The 19,157-nt window shown below is 35.5% G+C and overlaps 3 protein-coding genes across 6 annotated transcripts in view; 2 read left to right on the top strand and 1 right to left on the bottom strand.

Moving 5' to 3' along the window:
- The window catches only part of LOC145225487 (tight junction protein 1-like), a 30,578-nt gene extending 24,041 nt beyond the window's left edge, over positions 1 to 6,537 (top strand). For 2 of the 4 annotated variants that reach the window (XM_080092204.1, XM_080092201.1), the window contains 8 exons: positions 132 to 164; positions 973 to 1,080; positions 1,481 to 1,597; positions 1,885 to 2,010; positions 2,496 to 2,657; positions 3,387 to 3,592; positions 4,076 to 4,213; positions 6,115 to 6,537. In XM_080092204.1, the coding sequence (XP_079948330.1) occupies positions 132 to 164; positions 973 to 1,080; positions 1,481 to 1,597; positions 1,885 to 2,010; positions 2,496 to 2,657; positions 3,387 to 3,592; positions 4,076 to 4,213; positions 6,115 to 6,212 (988 nt within the window). In that variant the 3' untranslated portion in view covers positions 6,213 to 6,537. The remainder of the gene's footprint in view (positions 1 to 131; positions 165 to 972; positions 1,081 to 1,480; positions 1,598 to 1,884; positions 2,011 to 2,495; positions 2,658 to 3,386; positions 3,593 to 4,075; positions 4,214 to 6,114) is intronic. The other 2 variants (XM_080092203.1, XM_080092202.1) reach the window with 2 other exon arrangements.
- LOC145225488 (uncharacterized) lies at positions 6,420 to 9,668 on the bottom strand. The gene is made up of 3 exons (XM_080092205.1): positions 9,434 to 9,668; positions 8,311 to 8,448; positions 6,420 to 6,979 (listed from the first exon to the last, which is right to left on the bottom strand). The coding sequence occupies exons 1-3, from the start codon at positions 9,615 to 9,617 to the stop codon at positions 6,654 to 6,656; spliced, it is 648 nt and encodes a 215-aa protein (XP_079948331.1). The 5' UTR covers positions 9,618 to 9,668; the 3' UTR covers positions 6,420 to 6,653.
- Positions 9,669 to 13,387: 3,719 nt separating this feature from the next.
- LOC145222721 (uncharacterized) overlaps positions 13,388 to 19,157 on the top strand; it is a 30,098-nt gene continuing 24,328 nt past the window's right edge. The window contains exons 1-5 of the mRNA XM_080088901.1: positions 13,388 to 13,553; positions 14,883 to 14,936; positions 17,014 to 17,067; positions 17,251 to 17,294; positions 17,590 to 17,635. Of these exons, the coding sequence (XP_079945027.1) occupies positions 13,484 to 13,553; positions 14,883 to 14,936; positions 17,014 to 17,067; positions 17,251 to 17,294; positions 17,590 to 17,635 (268 nt within the window). The 5' untranslated portion in view covers positions 13,388 to 13,483. The remainder of the gene's footprint in view (positions 13,554 to 14,882; positions 14,937 to 17,013; positions 17,068 to 17,250; positions 17,295 to 17,589; positions 17,636 to 19,157) is intronic.

Here is a 19,157-nt window from a genome sequence, read left to right as displayed (position 1 = left end):
ACAGAAATCTTTAAAAACAGAAAAACAGATTTCCAGTTTACATTAATCTCAACACCAATTACAATTTCCTCATAGTTAAAATATTATAAAATTTGATGCCAAGAACTTAATGAACCAATTTTCTTTTTCAGACCAAACCAGTCCCAACCTCCACAAGATCGTCGGTAAGTTGTGGCTATTTGTGGTAACTTGCAGCAGAGTTAAATACATCTCTTATGCACTCTTTGTTTTGTTTTCACAAGCACCCTAACTATCCCAGTGTACCCTTGCTATTGTAACTGTACAAGGTATGATGTCATACTACAGTCTGTGTGATGTCATACATGTCTCTATAAAGCTGTCATTGTTGAAATTTTGCCCATGAAAACCAGCTGTTTGGTGTAATGTTTTTATGTTTGTCTTAAATGTTTCATTGTTATTTCTGGGGCTGCATGTTACTTTCTTGTGTTTACAAATTTCCTTAACTTGGATTTGTTCTTTACATAAATGTAATGCCAAAATTCTGCTGAATTTGTGCAACTTATTCCGGAAAATATCCACTATATGTGATTAGCTGGAGTATTTGCTTAACTAAAGAAGGCTGAAGTTGTGGATTTAAAATGCAATAAAACAGATTTTTAATTGTTCAAAATTTCTGCGTTTTGTCCAACACATTGACACTTAAGCTGCAGACAGTGTACACTGTTTCGACACGTAAGGTCTCATCAGTGCAGCTGGTGACAAGAGATCTTCCGTATTGGCTAGTGTGGCCATCCAACGGCACTCTAGTTTGTTGGGAGTAATAGAGTAAAAACCCATGCCTCACCTATTTTGTGCGATGCCACAACTGGGCAAAAACCACAGAGCAAACTGGCTCACTAATAAGACCTTATATGTTGAAACAGTGTGCACTGTCTGCAGCTTATCATTTATTGTCTTGATGCTTTCTTATTATCACTTGCATTCCCACAATGTAAGCTTGTATTTGCGCAGAGACACTAGTGGTCGGGATTACGCTGATGAAATTGACTCGTTCATTCAAAACGATCCCTACCGACGTCCACAACAGGGAAGACTCGATAACAAGCCACAAGATAACAGGTGAGGATTTCGGGAGGCGATAAATAGTTTTTAGGGTTCAAAAAATGTGTCTTTAAAACTGCTGTTGTAAAAACATAAATAAGTTTTTAAAAAACACAAATAAATTATTGTAAACTAATTTCTAAAAAATATTGCAAAATGTCATTGTTGGAAAACTGTAACATTCGAATGCAGTAGTTTTAACAATAGCCATTGTGATGTTACACTAGTAATATCAATAGTAATTGTTAAAATGTGTGCATTGCAATGTTTTCTCTACAGACAAACTCTCTAAAAGTTATGTCAAAAGGTTCGGTCCTAAAAAACAATTCTACTTTGATATCAGTTTGTTCTTAGCAAAATCAAAATGTTGGATTACTGGAGAAAATCTTTATGAAATGAATTTTCTGTTACCCTTTAGACCCCCAGTTAGAGAAGAACCCCAAACACAGAACCGATACGAAGGAGCAAAACCCTACAACAGATTTGCAGGTTCCACACAGCAGAAGTTTGAACCAAAACCATACCAGCCATATAAGTAAGTGGAGTAGAATGTGTCCAAAATAAAATAACACACTTTTATTAGTAGATATCAAAAATGTTGGTATACAGCAACATGCTCCATCTTATACTAGGTGATATTTGAAATGTTAAGATTTAGAAACGAACCAATCACTTTCCTGCTCATGTGTTACTGACGAAATAATCTAGTGTGTAGCTAGATTGAAAAGGGTTCATTGGCCGTTTCTTGCTTTACAAACAACACAAAATGTTTTCTGTCCATAGAAGTATGTGATAACAGATACAATACAATTTTGTTTTCAGCGCAAGTAAACCTCAAACTAGCCGTCCTCCCGTCAGTAATGGAGTTGGGGGGTCAAATGCACCCCCAAGGTCGACTTTTGTCAAGGACAAATACAAGGATTATATGAATCAAATCAAACCCAGCAGGTGGGTAAAACACAAATACATGATTCGGTGGTGGCAAATATGCTTTAAATTGGGTTTTGTGAGTCCAACTGTTAAAACGAAAATTGCCACAAAGCTTATAGATAGTCAATAAACTTCATTTGTGGGCATTCCAAAAATTGCTGTTGCTAATATCGGTTTAGAAATTAGCTATAAAAGTAATTTACTACTCAAGCTCTGTGGCAATTTTGTTTTTGAACAAACTACCATTAAGCCCTTTTTTTCTAACGTTTTAATGCCATATGGGATTACATCAAAATTCAAACAACTTTTATTGGTATTGCTACACTATTGTCGATTGTGTGGCCATTTTATTAAGATACAATTTAGGACAGTGTACCAGTTTTATTATTGGGCTTTTAGCGTCACTTGATATTGGCGATTACATATTCAATTGTGAGACAACTCCTTGGTGGGATTCGAACTTACTTCCTCATGAACTAATTAACAATTTTTCTCCATTTCAGTTCGTACAACCCGTACCAACCACGCCCCTACCAAAAACCGGGGGCTGGACCGCAAGCTGGGCCCAAATACCCCAACGGACCACAGAAGGATCACATGTATGATAGTGGTGTCGACACATATGATCACGCGAAACCGAAGAAGCAGGAAGCTGTTCCTGTGAGGTAACAATCAACTAGGGATGCGCCGAGCCGAGCCAGAACCCGAGTACTCGGTACCGAGCATCGCTGTTTTTAATGCTCGGTGCTCGGCCGAGCAGTTGCACAAACTGACTCGAGCATTAAATTTGCATATTCATGCCCTGCTAACATACGTAACTAGTGTTCGAAAGGGTGTCTATGAACAAAAACGAATGTTTTTTAAATGTATTAGATGGTGGAAAAACGTGTACTTCTGGGGCCTGTACAGCTTAATACACCGGTGGTGACGTAAAAGACCTTGTAGACGTAGAAAGGGGATTTTTGTGACGTCATAATGCACCGAGCGTGCTCGGCCGAGCACCGAGCATTAAAGTGAGATGCTCGGTGCTCGACCAAACAGAACATTTGCAGTTTTGGCACATCCCTACAATCAACATTGTTTTGTGTGTGAAGTGAATTGACTGAATCGGTTTATATATTTACTGTACTATAGAGAGGCATAAAAGTGATTTGTTTGAAAACAATTTAACGTTTAGGACACTATATACGGACCTGTTGCTAAGTTTAATGATATATAATGAGATATTTTTCTAACAAAGTATATGTTCTTCCTTTTTAATATCGCATCTAAAAAACTACCTTTACTTAAACACAAGCCAAAATTTTCCACTTGGCTCGAACAAAACCGTTTAAAAGAGCGTTAACAAAACCTCATTATTACCTCACACAACTCGTTTGTTACGTCACCAACAGCCCGTCCACAATCGATGAGGATGACCCACAAGTTGTGGCGACCGCTAGAGGCGTGTTCGACAGCAATGGTGGCGTGTTAAGTTCGGTGGAGACAGGAGTTTCAATTGTTATTCCAAAGGGGGCGATTCGACCTGGTGTAAGGCAGGAAATCTACTTCAAAGTTTGCCGCGACAACACAGCCCTCCCTCCCCTCGACAAAGACAAAGGTATGTGTGTGACGTCATAGATAAAGCGATTGTGACTTTATTATAACCAGAAATTCAGCAATATGTGACTTTTAGTTAACATTTAGTGAGGCTTTTAAAATGTCGTGCAATTATTTTTCCCAGCAAAGTGTGACGTCAAAGAAAAAAACTATTTCTGTGTGACGTCATAAAAACATTTTTTTGTTTTTGATGTAATAGTCTGAAAGTACTGTCCTTTTTTGAATTTTTAAGAACTTCTTCCTAGTTGCGTTTTGTTTGTTACGTCACGTAGCCTCATGTTACGTCACATAGCCTATTCGCGTTTTGTTTGTTACGTCACATAGCCTAATCGGGTTTTGTTTGTTACGTCACATAGCCTAATCGCGTTTTGTTTGTTACGTCACATAGCCTAATCGCGTTTTGTTTGTTACGTCACATAGCCTAATTGCGTTTTGTTTGTTACGTCACGTAGTCTAATCGCGTTTTGTTTGTTACGTCACACAGGCGAGACGCTCCTCTCCCCCCTCGTGATGTGTGGACCTCACGGCCTCCAGTTCGAGCATCCAGTGGAACTCCGTCTTCCTCATTGTGCGTCTATGACATCAGAAGGCTGGTCGTTTGCGCTGAAAAGTTCGGACCCAGGTGTGTGTCGAACACACCTCGGTCGACCCCCCCTTTCTTACCCACGTGGGGCCGCGCTGGGGCTCGTTGTTTCTTCATGCTACCCACTCACCCCGAACCCCGGCATAGTGTCGGGCAAAAATCGGAATTTTTTTCGGTTATGACGTAACTTGTGTCACGTGATTAGCTCCAAACATTTTTTCTATTTTTTAAAGCGAGCAAATTGATTTTTGGTTATTGGTTGAAATTAGGTTTTTAACTGGGTTAAATTTAAATTGTTTTTTGGTATGCGGATTGGATGTGTTAAAACACGGTCTTATTATCGAAATCTGAAATAGAAAAAGCGTTCAGAAGTTCTGCTTTTGAAGTATAGCGCAGTAAAAGAAATTACGACAAAAGATTATTAACAAAGATGAGATAAAAATGTGGTATAAAAGTAATAACGCAGTAGTTCGACGTGTTTGTAAAAAGCTTAAAATCACCACTTATTTTTAACCTAAAGCAAAGCAACATTTGTTCATATTTTTTTTTCTAAATTTCTCTACACGTTTGGTTCCAATTTTTGCTTAATGTATTTTTTTCTGTGACACAAGGTGAACGTTTAACCGAATAAGCAGCCGATTTTTTCACATTCCAACTAACATAACCAACCCACATATTATGAACTAATCCAAACCTATCAACAAAAATAACTTGTATTAAGACCAGCAATATTTAGTTCACATTTAACCGAGTTTATTAGTTAAGCTGGTTTACGCACAGTTTACAGAGGGAGTTTTTTATATTCTCATAATGAAGTTTGAATGTGTCAAGAACTTGATTAATGTATGGCTACGTTTATGACTTGCGTTTGTAGAGATAATTTTGCCAAAACAACTGGGGAATTTTTGTTATCTTTTTTGGACAAAAATACCTTGTTGAATTATAAAGAAGTAAATGCCCTGCCACCCCTTCTATGTCAAATTCACCTAAAAATGTAATACCTTGCCTTTACTTGCAATGGCTGGTGTTTTGTTTGGTATGACACTAAAAATTTAAAGTTTTTCGCCTAGTTTTTAAGTAAACCCCGACAACAACATAGTGATTTTTAGTTGTTGTTCAATCAGCTGTTTCCACATTCTAGGAACACAATTTTTTCTAGCTTTAGAAATTGAAAATATTTGGATCATTTTTTTGTAAAAACAAATTGTTAAACACTGATAACATTTTTTTCAAAAACTTTACGTGTTCGGTGCTGAGAAGAAGTAGCATGAAGAAATAACCCCTTGTTGCTATCCCAGGTTGGGGAACTCCCCAAATTAACCCTGCTATCTCATTGACAACCCCCTTCCTTGCATGAAACCTCAACCCCCGCCCCCCACCCCCCCTTTCTTCATTTCCTGCTTTTCCCCAATGCTTGATATTGTAGTTATGTAATTAACAAACCCCTAATATGCTGTATTGCAATCAAAATGTTAGTTTGATTAATTTATGTGCTAAGGTTTTTTGTTATATTTGAAATATTGTTACCAAACTCTCTCAATCTAACTATTAATCTTAATTCAAAAACTAAATTTGGGAAAACATTCATAATCAAATGTTCCCAATTTCGAGTTCTTAAAACGAATGAAGTTTGTTAAATTTTGCGAACCTTTCCAAGATTTTTACATAAATTACCCGTTTCAACGTAAACTTTGAAAATTACCAAATTCGTGAGATCTTTTCATCATAATATATTGATGATAAGATCTCTTGTATTTTGGTTTCAATCAAGCAACATTTTATTTCCGCAAAAACTCTTTGGGCCTAAAAAATCAATAATCTCCATTTTGCTGTTTGGGCCAAAAAAAACTCTTTAACGCGAGTAATCGGGATTGAGAGAGTTTCACACTCCGCGGTCAGAGTAACAACTCGACTTAAATCCGTCTACTCTTCTTTCTCAGGTGAACCCTCCCAGTGGCAGAATGTTAACCTGCCGAGCGAAGCTAATAATTATGACGTAGGCAGCAACAGCGTTTCAGTTCTAATCGACCATTTCTGAGCGGAATGACATCATTCAGTCGCTGTACAGGTGATTCCCCAAATCGATCGTGACGTCACGCACTGCCCCGGATCGAGATGACGTCATTGTATCGCGCGTTTGTTTTTTGTGTAAATAGCACTTGTTCGTTTGTTTGTTTTTTCGCCCATTTATCGGTACTCCTATTGTGACAACGCGCGATTGTTTTGTAACAATATATAACAATAATCATGTGCCTATTTTTATTCCGCGTGTATTTCAAACGGTACGCAATGTACAGGACTCCCTATAGCGTAGTTTTAACAATAAAATAATTCTGTAAAGCAAAATATAACGTCGCACATCATTGTACGTGTGGATTATTACGTCACAGCATGCCTTGTGACGTGTGTTGAGGAGCGGAAAATAAAAACAAACACGTTTGGAACATTTTTTCCCAGTCGACTATGACGTCACAATGCGTCACGCGACGGAAATATCGCTCGTTCTGGTTGACTGCATATCGCGCCATTTCTTTCGAGCGAAGTTCATCGGAGCGAATCGACTGAGTCGGTCGACCCCGAAGCCCCCGAAAAGTCCCCCGGGCATATTTAAGGGGTAAACCTGGTTGGAACCTTCTTCGTCATCGTCTTCACGGTAACCGTAACCATGGCAATATCCGCAACATCCGGAAATGAAGAACATCCATCCGGCGATGTGAGCGACAAATCCTCCCGCGGAAAAATCAAGCTCCTTTACCGTGAACTTCTTGATGAAAAACTCGATGCTGCCCGTCAAAGCGAGGATCCCTGCGTGAGATTAACGAACTGAAGATTATTGTATGTTGAGTAACAACCACCCAAGGGTATCAGTGCAAACCAATCTTATAAGACGGCTTGAACCCGTTTTTTTTGTGTGGAATATGTCAAAAGCAAAGGAAATTTGTTTTTTGTTTCATTTTTATCCTTGGTGGGTGGGCAACGTCTGAATGCGTTATGCTCACAATTAGCCTGTTTACATGGCCGCTTGGAACTTGGCTAAAAAGGTGCCCTAGCCCTCTTTTTAGCCACCATGACCCAATTTTCTGAGTCCACCATCGACCTGCCTGTTCAAATTGCAAGTCGGTTGAACCATTTTTTATTTGATTTTTTCGGTTCAGGTAGTTGGTGATTTCAATTTAGTTCAACCCACCAGGAACCACTGGGTTGAACCAATCAAGTTTCTTGCTGAGGAAAACATAAGCGGTCGGGATAGGATTATAACCCACAACCTTGTGAACCCGAGTTACCCAAACCACTCGGCCGACTTGGCGGGTATCAGTGCAAACCAATCTTGTAAGCTGGTCCCAACCCGATTTTTTTTTAACAAAGCCTGAATTTTGGCCCCGAAAGTCGATTCCCGAATTAAAATTACGACACAAATGGGAGTTTATAAAGTCAGGCCCGAATCCAGTCAATTGATTCAAATTTAAACTACATTTTTCCCGATTTAAAATTATAACTTACTACACACTTTGTTTCGTGATGGCCCTTTAATGTTGACAATACCGAAGATTTTGTTTAGCTTCGACGATTCACTAAGTTCTGAGCACAATTTACTAATTATTAACCACTCGTTCTTGTATAATAAATCTCTATATCAGAGCCCAGACAGTTTACAGTTTGTCTGGCATAACCGTTTTGTGTTCACAAGTTTGTGGGTTCCAATCTTATCTCGACCCTTTGCTTCCTAAGCAAGATGCTGTGTCGTCTCTGCAAGCATGGGCGCCGCCACGTAGGGGCAAGAGGGGGCACTTTGCTGTGCCATTTTAAACCGAAATAAAAAAATTCAAATATCTTTTTTATTTAAATGTTCGAAGTGCGCTAAATATTTTTTGTTTTTTCTAAAATGCGCCTTAAAAGAAAAAAGTTTTGGACACACTGTTCTAACATAACCGTGTCAAGTCCAAACTTGTGTTTCAAATTAAAGCCCGAACCTGGTCCGAATCGACCCCGACTTACAACTCTGCTCTAAAAGCAAACGCATATTAGGTATTACTGTTTACAGTTCGACCAATCAGCTGCTAGCTAGTGCAAATACAAAAACAACACAGGTTAATGCAAACAAAAAATCCTGATTGGTCAAAGGCGAATAAACTTGCCTGCCACGACGAGCAACACTGCCATCTGGCGGACGTTTTCCTTCCTGACTCTCGTGCACCTACAAGTGGACGAACATATCGCAACAAATGACGTCATCCAGCTGGCGAACATCCAACTGAACTTGTCGCCGACCACAGCTGGAAATGTTGACGAAAATCGTGCGTGAAAAACTTGATATTAACAAAATCTAGTGCTTGTTACCAGACTTATTGCGAAAACCAGTTGAATTTCCCGGTTTTGTATTTTATTTAAGTATATTTTTTAGTTTTTTCACACAGATTTAGTTCAAAATTTCGACACCCCTTGAAAAAAGGGAGAAACGCGTTTTAGGCACATACGATTGCTGAACTAAATCTGTGTAGAGATGGATAGAAAAAAAACAGTTATATTTTTCCTACTTGAATGCACCCAAAAAACTTGCAAATCATTTGAACTTCTTGATACAAGGAAAAGAATTACTAAATCACTCGCAAGAAAATATATGCACAAAAAGGTTCTACAGTAATTTACAAGTGTAAAGGGCAGGAACTTGGTTCCAATGGTCCAGAGAGAAAAATGGTTGAACACAGAAAAAATAATAATCGGGATTCGTGCTACGTCCTGGGTTCGAAACCCGTGAAAAAGTTATTGCAAAAAATTGTCTTAAACGAACTGAATTGAAAACCTTTTGACAAAAAACAATCATGAAGTGATCGCTGATAAGACAGAATTTCTTTAAAATGACAATTACTTGATGAAACTTACTCCTTGATGAAAACCAATAGTTATTTTACTGGACAGAGTCAAAGACGTGTTCAAAACAATTGCATTAAAGCGCGCTATTTCTTATTAAGAATTTTCTTCTGCTTTCTCTCATAAAAGTTATGCTTCATATTGTGTGGTCATAGTAAACGGATAACAAACATAAAAAGATCTTAAAATATCGACACAAAACTTCGTGTCGTGGCGTCACACTTTTAGAAATGACTTTACATTTTCAAATAAACCATTATGCATTCTCTTTGCCGCTATTAGTGAAAAAAAGTGTTGATATTGTGACATCAAAATTTCGTGTTATGACGGCACAGATTGTCAGAAATGTCGTCAAACTTTATGACATCTTCAAATCCAACAAGTACCTACCTTCATCAGTTATAGTGCAGTTCCCATAAGTTTCCATGCAGCAGAAAATCACACCGCAGTGTTTTTCCAATCCGTCCCTCGTCCATTCAGGAGCGATCATTGCAATCGTAATTAAAATCCAAGCAGTGAATCCACTCCCGAACAATCCACGGATTCTTTGGTTTGTTTCCTCCACAGTTGTCATTGTGACGTAATAAGCAAGTGTGTTTTGTAGTAATTAATTCACCTGCTAACTCGTCCTGCAAAGTTATAAGTTGTTGTTTAGAATCAAACTTTCATAAATACTGGAGAATAAATATTTTTTACACGCATAGCTGTATTTTTTGCCGTTTACTTCAAACAGTATAGCTTCTGTAAATTAAATAGCATTTTTTCTTGCCCTTAATTACACAGTTCTAATACAAACAACTCAAAGAGTAATTAATTGATTCCATTTGAATAAGGATACATAAAAAAAAAAAAAACTTTCAAAAGCGCGCATCTTCAGACACGTGCTTTTGCCCCAACGCCCTATTTCATGACGATTCTATCAACCACCTCACATTTCAACAACTTTCACCTAATAATCCTCTGCCGGGGCCACGAGTGAAGCTTTTCGCTTTGAAACCTAAACTGTGTTTTAGTCGGGTGTAGAGCTGCAACAATATTGTGTTGGTGGAAGTGCATTCTAATCCCGACTCCTGTAAATTATTGATTCGACCTTTTCTCGTCCTCTGCCCGACGCTGCCGGGACTGGCAAAGATCCCATCAGCGCAATTTACGCTGACGGATTCTAACCGCAGAAAAATATTGTTTCCGGATTTAATTCGGTTGCTGATTTTTTTTTTCTATGTTTTGAAATACATAATAAAACATCTTGGTCAGAATTTTAAGATGTTTTCTCGCAATTAAAACTAGTTTGTTACCGAACAAGTCAACTTGTAACAGTTTCAACAGTGCTCAACAAGCATAAAAATAACGTTAAGAGTCACGTGACATATTACTTTCAAATGTTTTTAATAGCAATTTGGCATGGAGCCCTACTTTCTGTATTAAAAACAAGTAGGCTACAAATGACAATTAGTGCATCAAAATCCATCCAATTCTTTAAAACGGTTGACAGAGCAAAACGTTTCAAATTACACTGCAGTCATAATGGAAGTCTATTCAGTTCATACTGAATAACCTTCAATCAGAGTCTTTAAATATATATTTTTGGAACTTTATTGGATACAGATTGCAAAACTCAAACCTTGGTCCAACTCGTAATGGTTGGAGCCGAGATGTTTGTATGAGATAAGGCTTAGGAATAACGAAGAACGTTATCCGATATTTCTGTCGCAGGGAGCAGATGGAATCAAAGATAAAAACTTCTCCCCCCACTCTCATATGCGTCACGGATTTCTGAAAGTAAGATTACTGATTTCGAAAAAGATACAGAATATGCTAATTGCATTTCCTTAACTGTAACTGTACAGGCTTTTTACATTCCGACTTGGTAATTATTGTAGTACAATTGTGTCCCTATGATTTTTTTACCAAACGAAAAAAAACTCAACTCAATATTAGGTATAACCCAGTGGTGGGACCGGTTAGCACCGGTGGACTTTTGTAACATCCGGCTGAAAAATATGTCTTTTGTGATAGAACCGACTGACAAAAAAATGAATCCCACCGCTGTCTAAAGTTTCTAAACCCAATTAATTTTGAACGGCTGAATTTCGGCAAATGGTTGAATTTACCGAATGAACAAAATTAGCAGATATTCGACTGCACAACACAAATCAATACACATGTTACAATATTTGTGCACTTAGCCGTTGGTGCAAAACAAAGAAAATTGGGTCGTGGGCGTTTGAATTCAAACACAAAACTACCCCTAATTTGTAGCGCATATTTTTAATTTTATTTCACCGAAAATTAGTTTTTTTAAATCAATTAAGTGCAGAAAATAGTTGACACAGTTGCATTAATGAGAAAGAAAAGTTTCTACTTAGCGTAAGTTGGCCTAAATTCGCTGAAAACTAGTGAAGGTTTATTTTACAAACCAGAATAAATCAAAATCTATGAGATATAGCAGCTTCGTTGTACCAGTGAAATAGAAACAATCGTCCTTAGTGAAGTCACAAAAGCCGAGCAATCATATTTGTTTGTCATCGACATAAGTGTCAAATGTACGTCATGAAACTTTTATGACGTCACATGAATAATGCATATTTTGAGGGGGAGTGGTTAAGAGCTTTGCCAAACACTAAATTGCTCACCGTACTTTGTCGTTGGCGCCTTAACTAAATTGTTCAACAATCACGCTGGTTGATTAATTTCTATAATCGCTTAACGTAACTTTGCCAAAAAAATGTAGGCTATTTGAAAAAACTGAATCTGAAACATGACACGTAGCCTACTTTTCATTAGTTGGTTGCCCTTTTTGCTGTTGACTTTGGTCATTGCAATAACTGTTGCAGCAAAAACGTATGTGTCCTATAAATTTTAATTGAATGCACAATTTTTGTAACGGCCAAAACAACGTTAAAGATATTGTAATTAAAAAATCCACTATAAATATTTTCAGATTGCTTTGCAGCGCCAACTTCTGGTCGTAATTTGTAATATTTTTCTTGCCAAATCTGTTGTGTTAAAAAATCAAAAAAATTACTCAATAAACAGTGATCACTGATGTTCATAAAAAGTGCTGCAGTCCACAGAAAAATGTATTTTTAATAAACCTGTAAAAATGTGTTCAAAACTTGACAAGCAATTTTACAGGTATTTCTACAACCAAAATATAAAACATTAATTAGCAAGTAATAATTGAAGGTAATTAAACTGTATTTTTAAGTGCATCTGTAACAATTTGTTTTTAAGTTTCACTATAGTTGGCGATTCTGGTATGCAATTTAAAAAAATGTTAAAAATAATAAAATTGGTTTCGTTCCACTTTGTTGCAGAGCGGTTGGATGATTGACATTTCCATCTCTCACATTCTTGAATCTTGGGACTCTTGTCTTGTTACAAACGCTGTTGTCTTGAATTCGCGGAGATTTTTCTTAATTTCCTTGTTTCGTTTTGGTGCGTGAAATTATCAAGTTTGCAACAGTACAGAGGCTTTATTTTTAGCAAGAATTAGAACATAAATTTTTGCACCGCTGTTAAACATTCGTGCTTTCGTGGGCAATTTGGTCAATTAAATCTGTTTTCAATAATTTTAGTAAATATGTTTTGTTTGTTGAGTAATATTATGTTTTGTGATGTCACAAAGAAGAATTTTTGTTTCTTAAAGTTCGGTGATAAAAATCTTATTTTATTTTTCTTTGCATTTTAGCTGTGTGGTTTTTTTAATTTGAATTATATACCTGCTGTGATTCTTTTTATTATCTGCAAAGTAAAACAGTGTTGTTTCAAATGCCGTGAATTAAAGGTGCAGTTTTTTTGCGTATTGCTTTTTTCCAACTAATTTTGAAACACTGTTCATCAACATTGTGTTAAATTGGACAAAACATGACTGATACAAAAGTTTAAACTTAAATATATATATAGGCCATCCTATAGTGTCCACTATCCGGTCACGTCTAAAACTGCGGGCCCACTTGGATCACTTGGCCCGCTTGGCCCAGCACTTCATGCAATTGAAAAACTGCGGGCCCACTATATCCAGTGCTTGTCGCGTCTCTTGCAAGTATAAAAACTGTGGGCCCGCTATATCCAATGCTTGTCGCGTCTCTTGCAAGTATAAAAACTGTGGGCCCGCTATATCCAATGCTTGTCGCGTCTCTTGCAAGTATAAAAACTGCGGGCCCGCTATATCCAGTGCTTGTCGCGTCTCTTGCAAGTATAAAAACTGCGGGCCCGCTATATCCAGTGCTTGACCCGTCTCTCGCAGGGAAAAACGGGCCAAGCGGGCCCCCAGTTTTAGACGTGACCCTTCACTATCCATTTGTACTCTATTGGTAATGCAAAGTTGCAAACCATTACAATTGTGTGTCTGCTTTGACAGAAATTTTAGGCTCTTTTTTAATTAGCTTACATGATTATTATGAATATGTGAGTTCCAAGTGAAACTGTCAACTACATATGAAGATGAAAGTGTTAATTTTGATGCTGGTGGCTGTGACTTGTTCCGTCCAAGCATCAAGCAAATACGGTGGGATTTTTGTAAATTTGATTGAATATTTTAACACATATATATTTCAACAAATTTTGTACCTCATTTGTTTGGAATATTTGGGATGTTACCGAGAATTTTCCGATAACATATCTCACCTATCTTGTACTAACAAGAAATTTGTATGCATATATGACCGAAACGGTCCCCCAAATTTCTCCAGCGGTTTCCCAAAATTTGCCAGTAGCCTAATAAATAATTCGTTTAAGCAAATATGGCTATTTTTTGGTATTTAAATGAAACACTTGCGGTCTCTTAAAACTACTTAGCGGTCACCCAAACCAAACCTTAAAAAAACCCTGCATACAATTAATAAGAGTTTTTGTTATGTGGTTTGATTTAATTTACATATTTGGTGTAAAGTTGTGTAAAATACTACATAGTTGTGTAAAAGTTTTCCAACTTGAAAAGAGTGTTTTTCGCAACTCTAAACTTCTAAAATTAAAAATATTGTTAAATATGCAACCATGTGGATTATATATTTTCTTTGATTATTGTCCTATATGATGATTGTAAATTCAAACGAACAGTCCTACATACAGTATTTCTAAATTACATTGTATGATGAGCTGAGTTTATTTCTCATGTAGGTGGGTAATAATATCAGTTGTTTTGGGAACATGACATTTCCTACAAGTGGGCATTACCTCCTACAGAAGCGTTGACTTAAAATTTAAAAAATTTATTAGCCCAGGATTCTGTGATCCATGAAAGGTTTATAAATTGTATGCAATGTAATAGTCATAGCCTTTATAAAAATGTTCTTGTGGGGTCCTTTAACCGATTTGATAAGTAAATGTAAACCTTGGTGTAATGGTTAACCACTTTTCCATGTTGACTATTCTTGGTGAAAAGTTATGAACTTAATTTGTAGTTGTTTTAAAAATGTCAAGCAACAAAAATCATGCATTGGGATTAGACCAGTGGTTTCAAACCTTTATCAATGAATTTCTCACTTAACAATTCAAAACATTTTTATTCCTCCCCAATAGACCACATAGTTGAAACTAAACCATACAAAGAACAGTTAAAGTGAGAAAGAACAGTATGGGGTCTAATCAATTTCACAGATTATATTCCCAGAGATAAAGTGTCTATTTACAAACCACATGTCAATAATAAGTAAATTCCTCCCCTCAAGTTTTAAAAACCCTTTCTAGGATAATTTGATTGAAATTTCAAAGTATGTTATCAATTACTGTGCATTTCATAGCAAAGCAATACTCTATGATATGCAACCTTATTTCTCAGTACATTTTAGGCAGCAGCGTTGCCACTGACAAGTTAACAGTTTGATTTCTATTGCAGGATGTTTGCGCAATCCTCATGCATGCGTGATGCCGGACTACTACTGTTACAATGGTGAGTTCGATGTTTTCTATTCAAAGCCAATTTCCTTTTCATTCTTGTCCCGACTCTATGTAGGACTGATTCATGTGGTCAGTATGCTTGTAACGACCCCGTCATAAAATCGTTTCATTGATGGATCATTTACATTGAAAATCTTTGTATTGTGTTTCTTGGTGACTAAAGTAAAGTAATCTACACTGTAGTATGGTTTATTCTGATTTTGCTTCTGGTTTACTTTTAAAGGAAAACATATAGTCATGTTGTTAAACTTACATCCTAATCATCCTTATTTTTGCGATTTTGAAAAAAACGACAGTGATTTGTTTCAAGTTTTTGTTGTATTCTTTGCAAATCCACATCATGTTATAGTTTAGCAAAAATGGAAATTAATTGTTGAAGTTTTAATTTTAGTTCTGACATTATGTTCCATACTAAACTGTATTTTAATAGAATTTTTTCCAAAACTGATTTCTTAATAAGTAAAATTACATACATTTGATTGTTTATTTTTTACTAGGTACGATAAAATCTTGGTAATTTCAAACGATTGGCAAATTTTCTCAATTGAAACCGATATATTTCCTATTAATCAATCCAAACATTACTAGAGTTGCTATTTGCTAAGCAGGAGTGGTTCAATTTGAAAGCGTGGTCTACCGTTCAATAGAACCACTGGGTGTGTTTCAACATTGTGTCACCAATTCCTGCAAGTTTCATTATTTGAATATGTACCCTATTTTGAAATCTTTGAAACACAAATTTATACATAATACTATTTAACTGCAAAATTTTAGTTAATGCAGTTATGTATATATAAACCAAAAAAATATGATAAACGGTTGAAAATGTTTTTTTTCAAACAGTTTGAAATGCTGTTTTTAAAAACCTGATGTTCTTTTTGATTTGTGTTTTTTTTGCATGAAACAAAAACAGATTTAAAGTTTTTTTGGGAAATTTTCTATTTTGAAACTACTGATTATGAATCTGTTCTTAGTTCTAATAGGAAAAATATAAATACATAACTCATCAACATCATTTTGTTTCACCCTTTTTGTTAATTTTTAAGCACTTATTATGCATCACAGCTGATAAAGTAGTATGTTGATAAAATTTTGACATAGTGAACTATCTTCAATGGCTTTAGTGGCCAGGATATTTATAGTGAATCTAACATTTTTATAGTAAATCTGTTTCATTTTCGCTTGTAGCTTTAATTGTACCTAAGACACAAACAAGTTTGTAGTTTTGTTTTTTGCTTAAAATCCCTACACTGTTTATCACATAAGCCGTGTTAATACGTTGCCGTCGTGGTAACGGTGTTTCGATTGATTGATTTTTTCGTTAGTGTGATGTTAATTGCACAAGAATGACGTAGAATTGATTTTTTCTCGGGCGTTATTGATTTTCTGATGAAATGGGTCTTGTCGAAACGTGATTAACCTCACTCTGTGTTCAACAAGGTTTTTCATGTTTTTCCTTTCATAGCTGAAAATGATTTGATAGAGACATGTATTTTTAATGATTAAAAAAAAACAGGGCTCAATGAGTTCACTTGTTTTGTGCGTTTAATTTTCCTTTAATGCCTCATTATTTTGGATTTTTATATCGATGCATTTTGGATTTTTTGGGTCAGCTAAAAGCCTTGTAATATTTCTACTAACAACACTTTCTCAGCATATGAATCTTTTTACATGAACGGGTAGCTTTCTGTAATGTAACCAGGTGATTTTGTCCATGTGAACAGACTCACTATGTCTTCAACCATCTTATATGCTGAGTGTTCAATGAAAATGTTAGATTGAAAGTCCAATTTTAACTTAGATAGCGCTAATATTCTCCCATAGCAAACACAACCTATTGAAAACTCCTGCAACCATGTTAAACAATTGTGACATTACAATTTGCTACAAGAACATTTGTGATTTAAGCTTGCTTCACGATTTGGGTTTGTGCTGTAACAACATGTTTTTTGTCTAGTTTTAGATGATAGCGGAGATATTATGTTAAATTTGACTATGGTTGCTACAGTTTAAAGATCCAAGACTTACATGAAAATTCCTACAACTGTTTTTGTTTTATTTTTTTGCAGATGGTTTCACTGGACATTGTATTTTGGTCCCAGCAGAAATCAGATGGCAGATTTGTAAGATTTTTTTTTATTTTTTTTAAACCAATTCATGCCATTTATGTTTGTTATGATTCACATTAAAATTTTCTTCTGTTTAAAATTTAAGTTTAGTTTTATAACTGGGTTTAAATTGTGTAAATTTAATGTGTAGACAGCAGATTATTCACAATTAATAAAAGCATTATTTTTTGTGTTTAGACAATTCCCAAAATGAGTTTGATCGCTTCAATCCAGCTGTTAAAGTGAGTAACAATCATTATTAAAAAGTAACTTTCTGTTGTAACTACACAAGCCACTGTTGAAAAATCGCTTTGTCGCAAACAAAACTGAGAATGAAAAGTGCATCAAAGTAAATATTGTCATTTTAAATATTGAGTTTTGTTGGGATTTTTAGGTCATAAGATGATTATTTCTTGTCAGTATGCTTCTATGACAATTTTTTTCTAGGTCTAATTTTTTGGCCTGGTGTGGTGAAATATGTTATAAAATTCTTAGTGGTTCTATAAATAAGATGCTAAAACATATTTTATTTTACAGAAGTCAAATTTTGTGGCAAACCATCAATATAAAGACAACAGCGAAGGTATGGAGTGGTTTCTGTATCACAAAAAAATGTTTTCTTAGTTTGTTGTCAGTTTTTAAATGTTTTTTGACACTTGAAGAAAATTTACATAAATCATTTTACTATTACTAGATCTTAAATGCCTATTTTGTGTAAACAGGCTTTAAAAAGTTGCCATTTTTCATGTAAAAAGATATTTTTTTGTTGTTGAGTGTATTAAATTGAAAGAATATGTTAAATTGTTTGTTTTTTTGTACATTTCAAATAGTTTTTTGTTGACTTTGTGCTTCTAAAAATTGTTTTTTTCTGTTTTCATTCAACCACAATGACAAATATGTAAAACAAATGTTTGTAAAAGTCATTTTTTCACATGACAAACCAACTTTGTGACTTTAAAAGTGACTGAAAACTGACTATTCCTAAATACCAATTTATGAAGCATGTAATTTTGCAATGTTTCCCAGCCTCCTATGGTTAGTGAACAATAAAAGCAGAGCCATAAATTACTGACTCAATAGTTTGTCTTGGTTTCATGCTGTGACTAGATGAACTGAGCGTGTAATTAACAAAGCAGCTGCGAAACCATAAAATCTTGTTTCACTACTCTCTATGCATCACTTGGGAATTAAGTCTATTGTGTCTTGAATTGTCAGTTACCTATGTAAAAAAACACTAGAAGAAATGGCTGTCAAGGAACATCCATCACAGAAGATTTGGAACACCATATAGGGGTCTGTTCTTACGTTTAATGGTGAAAATAACAGCCCAAATAGACGTAAAAAACAATATGCTTTATTGTTCAAACACTGATGATGGCATGATCATTTGCCGAAACGTTTGAAATATAAAGCATGTTTCTTTTTACAGCTATTTGCGCCGTTATTTTCACCATTAAACTTAAGAACAGATCCCTATATAGTGTTCCAAATCTTACGTCATTCGAAACGAAATGCTGTTTTCACTTATATATTAGCTTGTGTGTTAGAATATTTAAAATCGTGAATTATGTTTCTAAAAAATGGCTGTTATTCTTGAATTATTATTTCAATAATACCTACATTAAATGTTAATACATTCCCTAGCTCATGCAAGTATAATGCAACAATGTGCTTTAAAATCCATGAACAAAATATACGTTTATCTTCACAATAAATACACTTTTTTAAATTATGATGATTTATCCACAATTGTGACTAACATTAAAAAAACAGAAACAAATTTGGAAATCAATAATATAATAAAACTTTAGAGCGAGATTAACAGGAATATTCTCTTTACTAGATAGCAGTGAAATAACCAGCTGGTATATTATTGTGCGCAAGAATTTTGTGAATTATTCATGCACAGCCTTTCGTGCAGTCGCTTTCTAATTTCCAATGCTAACCCGTGCTCTGGTAACCGGTCGAAAAACCATATAACCGAAAATCCATGCAAAATTATATGTTGAAAAGTAATTGCCAACATTTTTAGATTTGTTTTAATTGCATCAGCTGTTGGTTGGCATTTCTTAACATATTGTGTGTTCTATTGTTATAACTGTTTG

This window comes from Phallusia mammillata, chromosome 4 (assembly GCF_965637545.1).
Source record: "Phallusia mammillata chromosome 4, kaPhaMamm4.hap1.1, whole genome shotgun sequence".
Classification (NCBI taxonomy): domain Eukaryota; kingdom Metazoa; phylum Chordata; class Ascidiacea; order Phlebobranchia; family Ascidiidae; genus Phallusia; species Phallusia mammillata.
The sequence above is the reverse complement of the archived record's forward strand: the minus strand, read 5'-3'. Positions and strand labels throughout refer to the sequence as shown.

Coding starts and splice junctions, on each gene's coding strand:
- LOC145225488 (XM_080092205.1), bottom strand. CDS start 9,617: ATGACAACTGTGGAGGAAACAAACCAAAGAATCCGTGGATTGTTCGGG. Junction 8,449..9,433: donor CTGCACTATAACTGATGAAG/GTAGGTACTTGT, acceptor CAACATTTCCAG/CTGTGGTCGGCGACAAGTTC. Junction 6,980..8,310: donor AGTGTTGCTCGTCGTGGCAG/GCAAGTTTATTC, acceptor AATCTCACGCAG/GGATCCTCGCTTTGACGGGC.